This window comes from Diorhabda sublineata, chromosome 7, assembly GCF_026230105.1.
Source record: "Diorhabda sublineata isolate icDioSubl1.1 chromosome 7, icDioSubl1.1, whole genome shotgun sequence".
NCBI lineage: Eukaryota > Metazoa > Arthropoda > Insecta > Coleoptera > Chrysomelidae > Diorhabda > Diorhabda sublineata.
This window is the reverse complement of record NC_079480.1, coordinates 12,400,423-12,413,696: the sequence shown is the minus strand read 5'-3', so window position 1 is coordinate 12,413,696 and position 13,274 is coordinate 12,400,423. Positions and strand designations below refer to the sequence as shown.

The following is a 13,274-nucleotide window of genomic DNA, read 5'->3' as shown; positions in this document are numbered from 1 at the left end:
TGTATATTTCCCTGGTATTTACATTTCTTATGCAATTCTTATTCTCACAATGTATAATTTTGTCAAATTATACAAGGTATTTAAAAACATATGACACTTGTTTTATATCGAAATCGTTACGAAATGAACACTCTACATATGAAAAACTAAAACATAGATGATTATTTATTTTGCGTGGTAAGTTCACGAATATTGTCTAATTTTCAAAACTATCGATCAACATCTGTATATACGATGGGCTAAAAAATTTCTATACCGAATTTATTTACCAGAATATTTTAAATTTTATAATAATTGGTGAAACTAAAAAAGATATTAGTGAATAACAAACAAAAACTAAAAATTATTATGAAGTGAGTGGAATAATGAAAGCGTGTTAGGACATATCAAACAATCAATTATTTCCTGGAACGCCGACTCGAAATTCTGTGGAAAACAACTTAGAAGTTTAGGTCGTTTAACCCGTGAATTATTGAATAAAACTTATCAACCTCAATTTACATTTTCTCTAACCATAAACCATAATATTCTTCCTGGTGTACCGTAATCTTTAGCTGTAACGATTTGTATAAACCATCCTGTATATAAACAGTTATTATAAAGAGTAAATTAACATTATTTTATCTTCCCGGTAATGCATCTACCATGTGCCGTTCACTTTGATGACGTAACCGTTTCTTGTATAAAAGAACGCGAGTTTCTCCAATTCTCGTTTCGATCCTAGTCGAGAAATTATACTCATTACTTTAAGAAAATTAAAAAAAACGGTAATAAAATAATAAGAGTATTATTCTTATTCCTTAATTTTTTATATACTTTTTCAACAGATATAATTTTAGAAAACTAGATTCAATATGTATAGGCAACCAGTATTACAACTATGTATGATGAGTAGCAAATAGCTACTGCTTCCTTTTATACAATATGTCTTCTTATTTAATAATATTATGAAAAAAAGTTATTTCTCACAAAAAATATAAATTTCAACAATAAAATTTTTCAATCGTATACGAGTCACCTTAAAAAAATAGGATTTTCGCTTAGAAATTTTTATAATATGAACTATGAATATACATACAATCCCTTTTTAAATAAATTCCTGGAATTTACAATATAGTGGTAAGGAATTTTTATATCTAATTTGTTAAGTCAATTTTTTCTTAAGGACCCACCATTATATAACAACGACAACCTGTATAGTACCAGTAGTACGTGCAACATATCACAGTACATTGAAAATAAAGAAGTATTTATTTTAATATATAAATAATTAAACTTTTTTGACCAAAGTCAACTAGGTTAAATTATGTATTTTGGGCTTATATAAAATAAAATATATATACAAACGAGGATTACTCAAAATGTAACATTATTTAAAAATTTCTTTGAAAAAATTTTCATTGTAGGACTAAAAACTTGTTTTTAAAGACTAGGTGAGTACTTTGGGCCATTAGTAATTTGATAAGAAAGCTATTACGTACTATTTTTTTTTCGTAATTATCGTTAACATTGCATAATCATTACTTAACATTTTCTTCGTGTCAATTATTCATTTTAAAACATCAACATGTAAGTAGGAAAATTTAAATCAACTGATTATTAGGTGCTATTTTACAATATTAAATAAGTTTTCTTGATAGCAATCTTCGATATTATAAGAAATAGAGATTTTTTAGTACAATTCATAAGTTTCAAAATGGCTCATATACTACTGACACCTGAGTTTTAGGTTACACACAATACAGAACATTATGTAAAGAATAACTTTTTTTTCGTGTAGACTTCTTATAAAAGGTACCGGGTGGGCAACTAAGAGACGGATTATAATATATCTTCAGGGGAAAAAATTATAACAAGTGGTCCCGAGAAATTACCGATTGTCGTTTTTTGTTGCTCACCCGGTACTTGTTTTTCAATATTCACTTTTTGTTAATTCAATTGATGATCATCTTAGTTTTTTCCCTTTCCTAGAACATTTTTGAAATGTAACAGATTTGATGTCAAATTGTTGATATTTCGAAACTTTCCTCATCTTCTAATTGTGTCACCAGAATTTCCTTTTTTAAAAATTGTTTTCCTAAGACACAAAATATAATTCTAGTTGATTTCAACTATGTATGCTACCAGTATTGCAACGTTGAATGATGAGTAGCCTACGTCGTATACTATTGACGTTTCAGGTTTCAAACATTACAGAACTTTTTATTTTACGTAATGTCAGTAATACAAAAAACCTTTAATGTTGCTTACGTAGACACTTTGTGGAAACAAAATCTTCATTTGGTTGTTACTTTCTCTATAAAAAATATTGTGTTTATATTTATCTCATTATTTTTCATTTGCCAGAACGACTTTGATATTACGTCAAAATGTTGTTATTTCTAAATGTTATTGATTAGAATTGCTAAATTTAGTTTTTGTAAAAATGGTTTTATATTAAATGCAGAATTTAAATAATTTTAGTTATTTGATTTCAACTATATATGTAACCAGCTTCTCACCGAAGAACGATGAGTAGCATACGCAAGTGTGCTACTCTATTTTGTTTAATAAAATTCAATTTTTTAGCTTGGATTAATGAAAATGAACAAAGCGCAATCACCGTTAAACAATTTCATATTTTTAGGTTATGTTTTTGAAATTTCTGTGAATCCTATTCCGTTGTTGAATAATTTTCGATAGAAAAAAATTAAAAAACACTTTTACAAGATTACTTTTACCAATTTCCATTTAAAAATTGTAAAATAATTAGATTTTTTTCAACCACTTTCGCTTTGAGTTAAAATTTTTGCGAATAAATTGCATAGTATTAGAATCTGAAACGTTCGTCTGTATAATTCAATAATATAAAGGGTCAAGTTGAAAATAATATCAATTGGACTCGACGAGTTAAATATACGAGGGTGGTTTGAATAACTTCACAGTAAAAAATTTTTTTTTGATTTTTCAACATAATCCCAGAGATTTTCCAACAATTTCAATCCATCTAAAAAGTTTTCTCAAAACATTTGTCTGAGACGTTGTCCTACAAGCTATTTTTTCTCAAGTTTGAGGACAAAAAGTTCATTAACAGATAAGACAGTCTAGAAGAAACGAATTCAATTATTTAAAAATACGAAAAAATATGACAAGAAGCAATGAAAATCAAAATAAAAAGCGCGAACTGAAACTGTGAAGTAAACAAAATAATTAGGATCTCGAAGTGACGTCAGAAAACATAAGCTAAAAATTCGAAATATTCCATTTTTCGATTATTATAGTTATATATACCAAAGTTCTTTATTGTAATCCACTATTGTCAGAAAGTTAAGACTATTTACCATACATTTTACTTTTGATATTTGTGTAGATAATATAAATTAAAATAATGATAAATTTCGAAATAAATTGATGTCGAATTATGGAAATAATACGAAATTTTGTTTTTAGAACTGTGCCATGATGGGTTTGCAGACAACGACAGGAGTAGCAGCAGGCGGTGGAGGATCGGGATGTAAGAGAAAATTAGAGGCAGCAACCGCTCCGGCGGACTCGTCGACGCCTCCGGCAAAGACAGGACGTTGGGAAGCGGACGATTGTATAGCACGTCTCCAAGCTGTGGCGGTCCCTACAGCGGACGCTTGGAGGACACCGACGCCTTCGTTAGCCGCCTCCCTACTCACTACTTCATCGACTGGCGTGGAAGCCGTCACTACGACGCTAGACGACGACTTTGACGACGAGGAATTCGACGATGAATTATCGGACGATGAAAAATGTGGAAGTAGCAATGCCGTGCCTGAACCAGCCAGATTTAGCCCGTACCAGTATAGTAGGTAAGTATCCATAATAAAATTTTACTAAATATTAAAAAAAAAATTGTTATTTTATATAAATTTTATGTGACAACTTGAAGAACTCAATCAAAAGTTTTATAAAAGATATGAAAGTTCAAGACGATCTTTCTCCAGTTCAATGCATTTTAATTAGTTTCCCACTTTACTTAATTCGCCGAAATTAACTAAACAACGAACAAACTTTTACTCCAAACTGTTTAAACTAACGATTAGGATGTTTCGAAAGTCAATCTTCAAGTTGAAGTAACGTTGGTTCTAAGGTATTTCGTTTTAATTTTAGTAAACACCTGTAGAATGAGGATTACTACTTAAGTTTTGAGATAGCTTTTCAAAATATTCTCCATTAATATCAATTCACTTTTGCATGCGTTTGAACCAATTTTCAAAACACTTTTTCCGATTGAGGTACCTCCAAGACATGTGATTTGACATATCCACATCAGTGTTGCCATATCTCGAATCTTAAGTAGCAACCCTCGTAACAAATAATAGACTATTTTATTTTAAAGTATCTAATATGTTTTAATTATTTATTCTATTTTCAGGTTTCAAACCCAAACAGACTACTGGCAGTACTACCAACCTCCACAACAACAAACAATAAGGTGCGAAGAAAACGGCAAAAGTTATCTTGAGTTAGGTGCTTCTCCTCCGGCTAGGACGCGTTGTTGTGACGGTAGGACGAGGTGGTGTCACGTACCATGTTATCGACAAAGACGTTTAGCAGTTTTAAATCTTTCAATGTGCAAATTAGCCAGGTATAGACAATGTTCGGATCCGTCTCTGCGTAGATCGGTACTTATATGTAACACCTTGAGGAGATTGGAAAGAGAAATGGAGTCTGAACCGCCGGAACCTAGTTATCCATCGTTACCAGCTCTATCTCCTATCAATATACAGGAAACAAATTACGAACAAAGTCTTAGAGACATGAACTGTTCGGGAAGAGCGACTCCATTCCCATCTAACCCGCCAGATACAGATTCTGGTTTAGGAGATGACGAAACAACGAGACCGATCAATTGGGGATCCGTTTTGAGTCTAACAAGTCAAACCGACTTGGAATCGCTCAACAACAATGAACTTTATGCAGAACTCGGACTTACCAATAGTGAAAATAGTGAATGGAAAGAAAGTGTACGGACTGAGACCGAATGGGACGGATTTATGCATGTTTTAGTTGGAAGTACGTAGCATTAAGTAGCTACTTAGTATTAAAGGTCAGATGATTTTTCCAAAAAAAAATCCAGAATGATATTTTTCATGTACTGGCCTACCTTACTCAGGTTGTGATTTTAATAGTTAGAAAGCAAATGAAGAATGGTGCGTGTGAGAATGTGCAGCTAAAATGATATTTTACATTGTATAGAAAGGACGAACAAGGAGTACGGAAGCCTATTAAACAGGATACTTAACAATCTTTATTTCTTTTGGTTTATCGGATCTCTTTTCAACAGTATATTAACCAAAAGAAAATACGAGTACCAATATTAGTTTATTTTTGACCACTTTGAATACAATATAAGTTTATTTTCTCTCTTAAACTCACAAATATGATATGCTATAAAAATTATTTTCTTTTGGTTGATATTTATGCAAAAAAACGCTCAATTTATTAAACACAGCATAGGAAAACTATCGAAGAATGTGTATTGATTATTTCAATTAAATTTTGAACTAAATTATGATAATTATTTGAACAACAATGAAATTATAATTTCAGGATTGCATGCGATTTTCATTACAATCATTTTCTTGCAAGTCCAATCACCAGGTACTTTCCTTATGGTTTTCTGTAGCTTCTTCGACTTCTTTTTTCCTAATTTTTCAATTGGGATCTTTCTTGATGTCTCGTATTTCATCTAATATATCCTATAATTTTTTTTTTCAAAAAACTTAAAAACCTTTTCTTTAACTAATAACAGTTGATAGAGTCAAAGTTTCTGTAATTTTGTGAATTTGCCAATAAATTCCAATATCCATTCACCAGGTGCTTTTCTTGTGATTTTCTGTGGCTTCTTCAACATCTTGTTTCTAATTTTTTTTTGGAAACTGTCTTAACATTTTGTATTTCATGTGATAGTTAAAATCTCTCTAATTTTGTAGATTTGGCAACAATTTCCAAAGTCCAAGGACCAGGTGCTTTCCTTGTGATTTTCTGTGGCTTCTTCGACTTCTTTTTTTAAATTTTTTATTGGAACTGTCTTTAACATTTTGTATTTTATGTAATAGTCCAAATCTCTGTAATTTTGTAGGTTTGGCAACAGTTTCCAAAGTCTATTCACTAGGTGCTTTCCTCATGGTTTTCTTCAGCTTCTTCGTTCTTTATCATGTCATGTCATGTAACAAATTTCAAAATGCAATCAAAAAATTAAAATTTCTTTTTTTGGAAAATAAAGTTACATAAGATAGTCCGGCCCTGATGTTTCTCAAGTGCCATAATATAAAAATTTCATATATTGAAAATTTGTCTCAGTGTACTCATTCTCTCCATAAAATTTTATTGCCCTGGAAACAACTTCGTATGAAAATGTTATCCGCGCCAGTCCGGCCCTGCTGTTCGTCAAGTATCAAATTTCGAACTGCTATTAAAAAATGAAAATTTCTCAATCTTATGAAAATAAAGTTTCATAAGATAGTCCGATGTTTTTTAAGTCTAAAAATTTCAAATATAGAAAATTTGTATCCGTGTACTAATTCTCTCCTTAAAATTTTATTGCCCTAAAAACAACTTCCATATGAAAAAGTTATCCGCGCAAGTCCGGCCCTGCTATAACGTGCATTAGAAATTCCGATATGAAGTTTCTTTCTACTTTGGAAAATAAAGGTTCACATATTATCTCTCATATATCTCTATAGAAAACAGTTTTTAGTGTACTCTTTTGGGTCATCGGTACCAAAAAAATTTTTCATCAGTAGATTGTCACTTTTCTTTTGTTTACATCTTTCTAGTGAAAATATTGTCCGTGTAAGTCTCTTCCTGATTATTGTCCAGTAACGTACACTGAAAGTTTCAAGATGCCATTAAATATTAAAAATATCTTTAGAAAATAAAGTTCTTATTATAATCCGGCCCTGATGTTTATAAATATGCCATTAAAAAGGAAGAAATGATATTCTTACATGTATACTAATAGAAAAATTTTTCTTAGTGTATTCTATTTAAAATCCTATCCCTTATTCTGAGAAACATTCTAACCATTCCGGTCCTGTCGTTTTTGTGACATTGTCCAGTGCACTCTTCAAGTGAAATACTCTAGATATGTCGATATACAATTAGAAAATGAAGTTTCTTTTCAACTTTCTTCTTCCAAAAATGAAGTTTCTTGTGATATTATTTCTATTGAGGTGAAAACAGGTTGAAAACGAATGAAATAAATACCTTAAGGTTTTAAAAGAGTTGAAAGCTGAAATTGTATGGAATTATAAGTGTTTTAATTCTCAATGGACTGACTCGGAGAAAATACGACGTTGTGAACCTGCTACATATAACAGTTCGAAACAGCAGGCCCGGACTGGCTCGGAGGAATGATACCGTTGTGAGCTAGCTACTTGTAACAGTTCTAAACAGCAGGTGCGTACTTGCCCGTCAAAAAGATACCGTTGTGAACCAGCTACTTATAGTCGAAACAGCAGGCCCGGACTGGGTGGGACGCTTTTAAAGACGGTATAATTTGCTAGGGGTATTATGATTTATTACTATTTAGTTTGCTCATTCGTATTGAATATTAATTATCTAATTTAATATTTTCCAAGGAAGAAAAAAATGGAAATATATGAAAAAATGGTTTTGTTTGTGGCAGAAAATATATTGAAACGAAATGACTTTTTAAAGTAAAAAATTATTTTAAAATTCGTATTTGGTCATAGAAATTTTCGTTTTATGCCAATTTTAATTTTTCAGGAATCGGATGAGGATATCGGTTCCTCTTAAATCAATTTCTTCTTGTTTCTAATATTTGAATCGTCCTCTAAATTTTCAATTTTTCTTCTACTTTTTTTTTAAATTAGTTACATAATTTAGAAACTTTATTGAAAATATTTTTTAAAAAAAGTAATAATCAAGTGAACAAAATGTGTTAGATTAGACTAAAATCGATGAAGTACTATGCTGTGGGGCTCAAAAAATTTAGATTTATTTTTTATTTATAACGAAACGGTCCCGTAGAAGGGCATTCCTTTGTAAATATTGGAATTGTGAAAAAAAGAACAAAACTGTGCATATTGTACATAAGAGGAATTATATTCTAATTAGGTCTATATTTGTAAATACTTAATATATATGTTATTACATACTTTAAAGATTGTGTAAAAATAATTTTATCCAGAAAAAAATTGGCAATATGGTTCTACATTATTCAAATTAACTTCCGAGCTTGTTTTTTAGAATATTTTCAATGCTGTGAGATTTTTTTTTTCAATAAAAAGTGCAGAAATTAAATTTTATCTTATTCGAAAGTATGCTTTCAGTACTCTTACTATATGGTTCTCCTTCTTAAGATCTAAAATCCTACCATGGAACCTTTCATTTATGTTAAAAACATTATAGAAACAAATTGAAAAGTTCTTATTGAAGTTTATGAGGCAACTAATATACTCTTCTTATTCATTATTATCTTGTGTACTGTTGATGTTTGTATCATTTCTTCAAAGATGGATAATCAACTGTTTTTTCATGTTACGGAAGGTTTCCAGGTAGCCTCTTCTGGTTTTCTTCCTAAGGCTGGACGTAAGTTTCTTCTGAATTTTCTTCTTCAGAGCTGTATGCTCTTATCAAATTTCTTCTTAGATTATGGAATTTCTTCTGAAATGTCTGTATTGGAAAATAGTTTCTTTATAGAAAATTTTTCTTATTTAGAAATAACTTTGTCTGGAAATCAAGTTATCTCCGAAATGTGTCTTAAGGTATAAAATCCTACCTCATCTATGTTAAAAAACTATACAAATACATCGAAAAGTTCTTATCGGCAAAGTTCTTATTTCATCAATTCAAAATATTACTTGTAATTTAATTAGACAACTAATATATTCTTCTCTTTCATGATTATCTTGTGTACTGTTCATTTTTGTATAATTTCTTCAAAGGTGGATAATCATCACTCCTGGTTTTCTTTCTAAGGCTGGGCTTGTGTTTGTTCTGAAATTTCTTCGTTAGAAAATAAATTTTCTTTGGAAAATGAATTTTTTTCATTGGAAAATAAAGTTTGATTTAAATTTTTTTATTTAAAATATGAAGTTTCTTCTGAATTTTCTTTTTTAGATAATAAAGTTTCTTCTGAAAAATGTCTGTATTAGAAAATAGAATCTTATTCAGAAATTTCTTTGTTTGGAAAGGAAGTTTTTTCCGAAATGTGTCTCAAGTTCTAAAAACTATCAATGGAACCTCTCATTTACCATAAAAACACTATACAAACAAATCGAAAAGTTTCTTCCTAATTTTCTTCTTTAGAACATTAAATTGCTTATCAAGACTTACTTTAGACTGTGAAGTTTCTTCTGAAATTGCTAGAAAATAATGTTTTCATTTAAAAACAGGCTCTTTGGTTGTTTTTTTATTAAAAAATAGTTTCTGCTGACAATTCTTCATGGAAAAATGAAGTTTCTTCTGAAATGTCTGCGTTAGAATATAGACTTTTCTTATAGAAAATGAAGTTTTTTCCGAAATTTCTTTGTTTGGAAATAAAGTTTATTCCAAAATGTCTTGATTCCTCCTGAAATGAAAGTTTCTTAACACAATGGAGCTTTTTCAGAACATTTCTTTTGAACATATGAAATAAAGGTACTTGAGAATTTTTTTCAGCAGAAAATTATTTTTTTATATAGAAAATGGAGTTTATTTCGAAATTTCTTTTTTAGAAAAATGTTTCTTCTGACATATATTCGTTAGAACATTAATTTACTTCCTGAATGTCTTCTTTAGACATGTATTTGTTAGAAAATGAAGCTCCTTCTCAAACTTCGTTTTCAGAAAAAAAATTTTTTCTTAATTTCATCTTCATGCAAAGAAATAGTTTCCTCAGATTTTTTTTACATTACAAAATAAGTTTGCTTTATAGAAAATGAAAATTATTTCGCAATTTTTTCGTTAGGAATTAATTTCTTTCGAAATTTTTTCACTAGCAAATAAATTTTCTTCTTTTTCTGTACAGGAATTTTTTTATAAAATGTAGATTCCTCAAAAATTTTTCGTTGGGAAATGAATTTTCTTCTCAAACTTTTTTAGGAATTGAATTTTAATCCATTATTTCTTCACTAGGAATTTTTTTTATACTTTTTGAGAAAATTAAGTTTCTCCTTAAATGTCTTCTTTAGGCAATGACGTTTTTTCAGAAATGTCTTTGTTTGTTGAAAAATGCAGCTTATCAGATAATAAAGTTTTTATTTAATTTCATCTTCAGGCAATGGAATAAAAGTTTTCTCTGAAATTTATTCATTAACAATAAAATTTTCTCATTTTTCTTTATAGGAATGGAGTTTCTTCTGACATCTATTCGTTAGAACATAAAGTTTCTTCTCAAATATCTTCTTTAGACAACGAAATGTTTTGAAAAATCTCAAACTTTGACTTTAGACAATTTTTTTTCAATTTCATCCTCATACAAAGAAATGAAGTTTCTTCAGAATTTTTTACATTCCAAAATAAAGTTGTTTTGTAGGATGTTTCTGTCACAAAATAAATTTTTTTCTGAATTTTCTTCTTTAGAACATGAAATTTCTTCTGAAATGTCTTCTTTAGACAATGAAGTTTTTTGAGAAATTTCTTTGTTTGTTCAAAAAGGAAGCTTCTTCTCAAACTACTTTAGAAAATAAAGTTTTCTCTTCATACAATGAAGTTTTTCATTAATTTCAACTTCAAGCAACGAAATAAAATTTCTTCAGAAATTTTTTCATTAAAAAGTTATTATCCTCAAAAGAAAATGAGAATTATTCTATATCTCTTCATTACAAACTGTTTCTTCTGATATCTCTTCATTAGAACAAAAAGATAATAAATTTTTCCTTTAATTTCATCCTCAGGTATGAATGAAGTTTCTTCAGAAATTGCTTCATTGAAAAATAATTTTTCTCTGAAGGAAATGAAAATTATTTTGTATTTCTTCGTTAGGAATTAGTTTTTTCTAAAATTTCTTCATAAGAAAATGAAAATTTTTCAGAAATTTCTTGTTCGGAATATAAAGTTTACTCTGAAATTTTTCTGTTACAAAATAAAGTTTCTTTGTGACAAAAATCATTGTTATAATTTTGTAATTTTAATTTCTTCTGAAATTTCTTAAATATCTATTTGTATTTAATAATATATATAAGTAGATTTTTTTATTCTTCTTCTTCTCTTTTTATTTTATTTCAGGTATCGCAAAAGGGTTCTAGTTCTTCTTGCATCCATTTTTTCCTCTTTCCTTTCGATTTATTAATAAAGGTCGTGGACGAGGCTGTATCAACGAGGTCCTCTTCTTTATTTTCCAAAATACTTTTATAATTTTATTAATCATTCTTTAAATGCAAGTTCCCACCCCCCAATTACGCTACTGTTTATAAAATATTAGAAACTACTTGATAATTCGAAACAAAATTTTATTTTTCTGCATTTTTTTTCCAATTATCACGAATCACTGAAGCTCGGAAGTGGAATTCTAGTCGTTTACTCGGCCATTATTCAAGAAAGTAAAAGCCAGTATTAGCAGAATTGGAAATAATTTTGAAATTAGTTGAAATTTATTTAAAACATCTTTCGAAAAACCGTCCTCAAAAACTTCTTGAACAATGGCAAATATGAAAAAAAAATTATCCTTAGATGTATACCATGTTATTTATATAGTTAATTGAAGCCTGATTCAAACTTCTAATGTTTGTTGGCCTACTATCAGAATCTATAGATTTTAACAGAAGAAGAATTACGCTATTGGCATAGTCCGAAATAGAATAATTTTTTAAAAGTGTACTTAAATTTCCACAAAATATGGATTAAGTGGTGTATTTGTTGTCTTAAATGAAGTAGCGCCCGGTTTATGCGGTTTGCAATTGAAACAATTCTTTTTAACAAAAAAATTTTTTGCTATACCCATATATTCTTTAAAGTATCAAATTTTTTGTTATTATTTGTAAATTAACAAATTAAACCGTATTTATACATAAATTTATTTTATTTTTTAAAATATTTTCCTATATTTACCGGTAAAAAAGTAAGTGAAATGCTTATCTATTTTCATGCCATCCCTTTACCAAATTGATCACACTGTTTACCACCATTACACCAACAATCCCAATAACGGATACCCCTCTGGTGTAAAGTAAGGTCACCCAAATAGGATGTCAAATGTCAGCTGGTTAGTGGCTTTAGTACCAGGGTTGAAAAGATGTTGTATAAGGGTTAGGGTGATTAGTTTTTTTTGCACAAGCAAAATATGATTCTACATAAAGAAAAAAAATTATCGCCAAGTTTGAGTTTTTAATATCAATTTTAAGTACTTTTAATTTAAATAAAAAGATTTATCATTTTTTTACAATAATACAAATCAGTTTGATGGACCTTGTGGGGAATTTTATGCTCTTCAAAAACGCTTTAGGATTTTCGAAGAGCATAAATTTCCCCACAAGGTCCATCAAACTGATTTGTATTATTGTAAAAAAATGATAAATCTTTTTATTTAAATTAAAAGTACTTAAAATTGATATTAAAAACTCAAACTTGGTGAGAATTTTTTCCTATATTTAGATTAATATTTTGCTTTAGCACCGAAAAAACATGAATCACCCTGATAGCGGTATAGGTCCCCTTTTAAATCACTGTATGTTGAAATTATAGTATTTGTTTTAATCTCAACCTTCTTAAACTGTTTTAACTTTCCGTTTTAAGTAAGTCCTTAATTGAACTTTCTTCTTATTCTTGTAGACTTATAAGAAAATACTGAATTGAACTATTAGGGCGCTCCCTACCAATTATTAGGCCTCTATTTGATGTATACATTGAAATTCTGTTTATTTCACATCAATAATAATATCAAACAAAAAAAATTGTTGATAACCTTAACCTACAGGTTACCGGTGACTCTTAAACCAAACAGTTACTGCTCCTATTCTCTCCGATAAAATTTATAATAATAAAATTTTTTAATAAAATAATCTTTTATAACAATTAAAAGTGTTGTCAGCTCTTGTAAAATAATCGAAAAGTATAAAAACGACTTTAGATTCTTTTTGGAACCATTGAAAACATCATAAGAAGATGTATAATCGCGCAATACCGTTTTGACTTTAGTCCTTTTAAATATTTTGCTATTTTTTCAATCAAAGTAGCATTCCATGAGACCGTATGGTTCAAGTAGTCACTTTACCTCTAAACGTTTTCCCCTATAACTAACGGGAACCTTGGTCGTTCTCTGTGATTTTCAGGAACGCTGTAGTGTATGTGTGAGATATATTATGTCTTAGAACGCTCAA

The 13,274-nt window shown here is 29.2% G+C and overlaps 1 protein-coding gene across 1 annotated transcript in view; it reads left to right on the top strand.

Annotated features, from left to right (window-relative positions):
* Nucleotides 1–12,235, top strand: part of LOC130446675 (uncharacterized) — a 69,552-nt gene extending 57,317 nt beyond the window's left edge. Inside the window, exons 2-3 of the mRNA XM_056783055.1 lie at nt 3,430–3,815; nt 4,382–12,235. Coding sequence (XP_056639033.1) covers nt 3,430–3,815; nt 4,382–5,030 — 1,035 coding nt within the window. The 3' untranslated portion in view covers nt 5,031–12,235. The remainder of the gene's footprint in view (nt 1–3,429; nt 3,816–4,381) is intronic.
* The last annotated feature ends 1,039 nt before the right edge of the window (nt 12,236–13,274 follow it).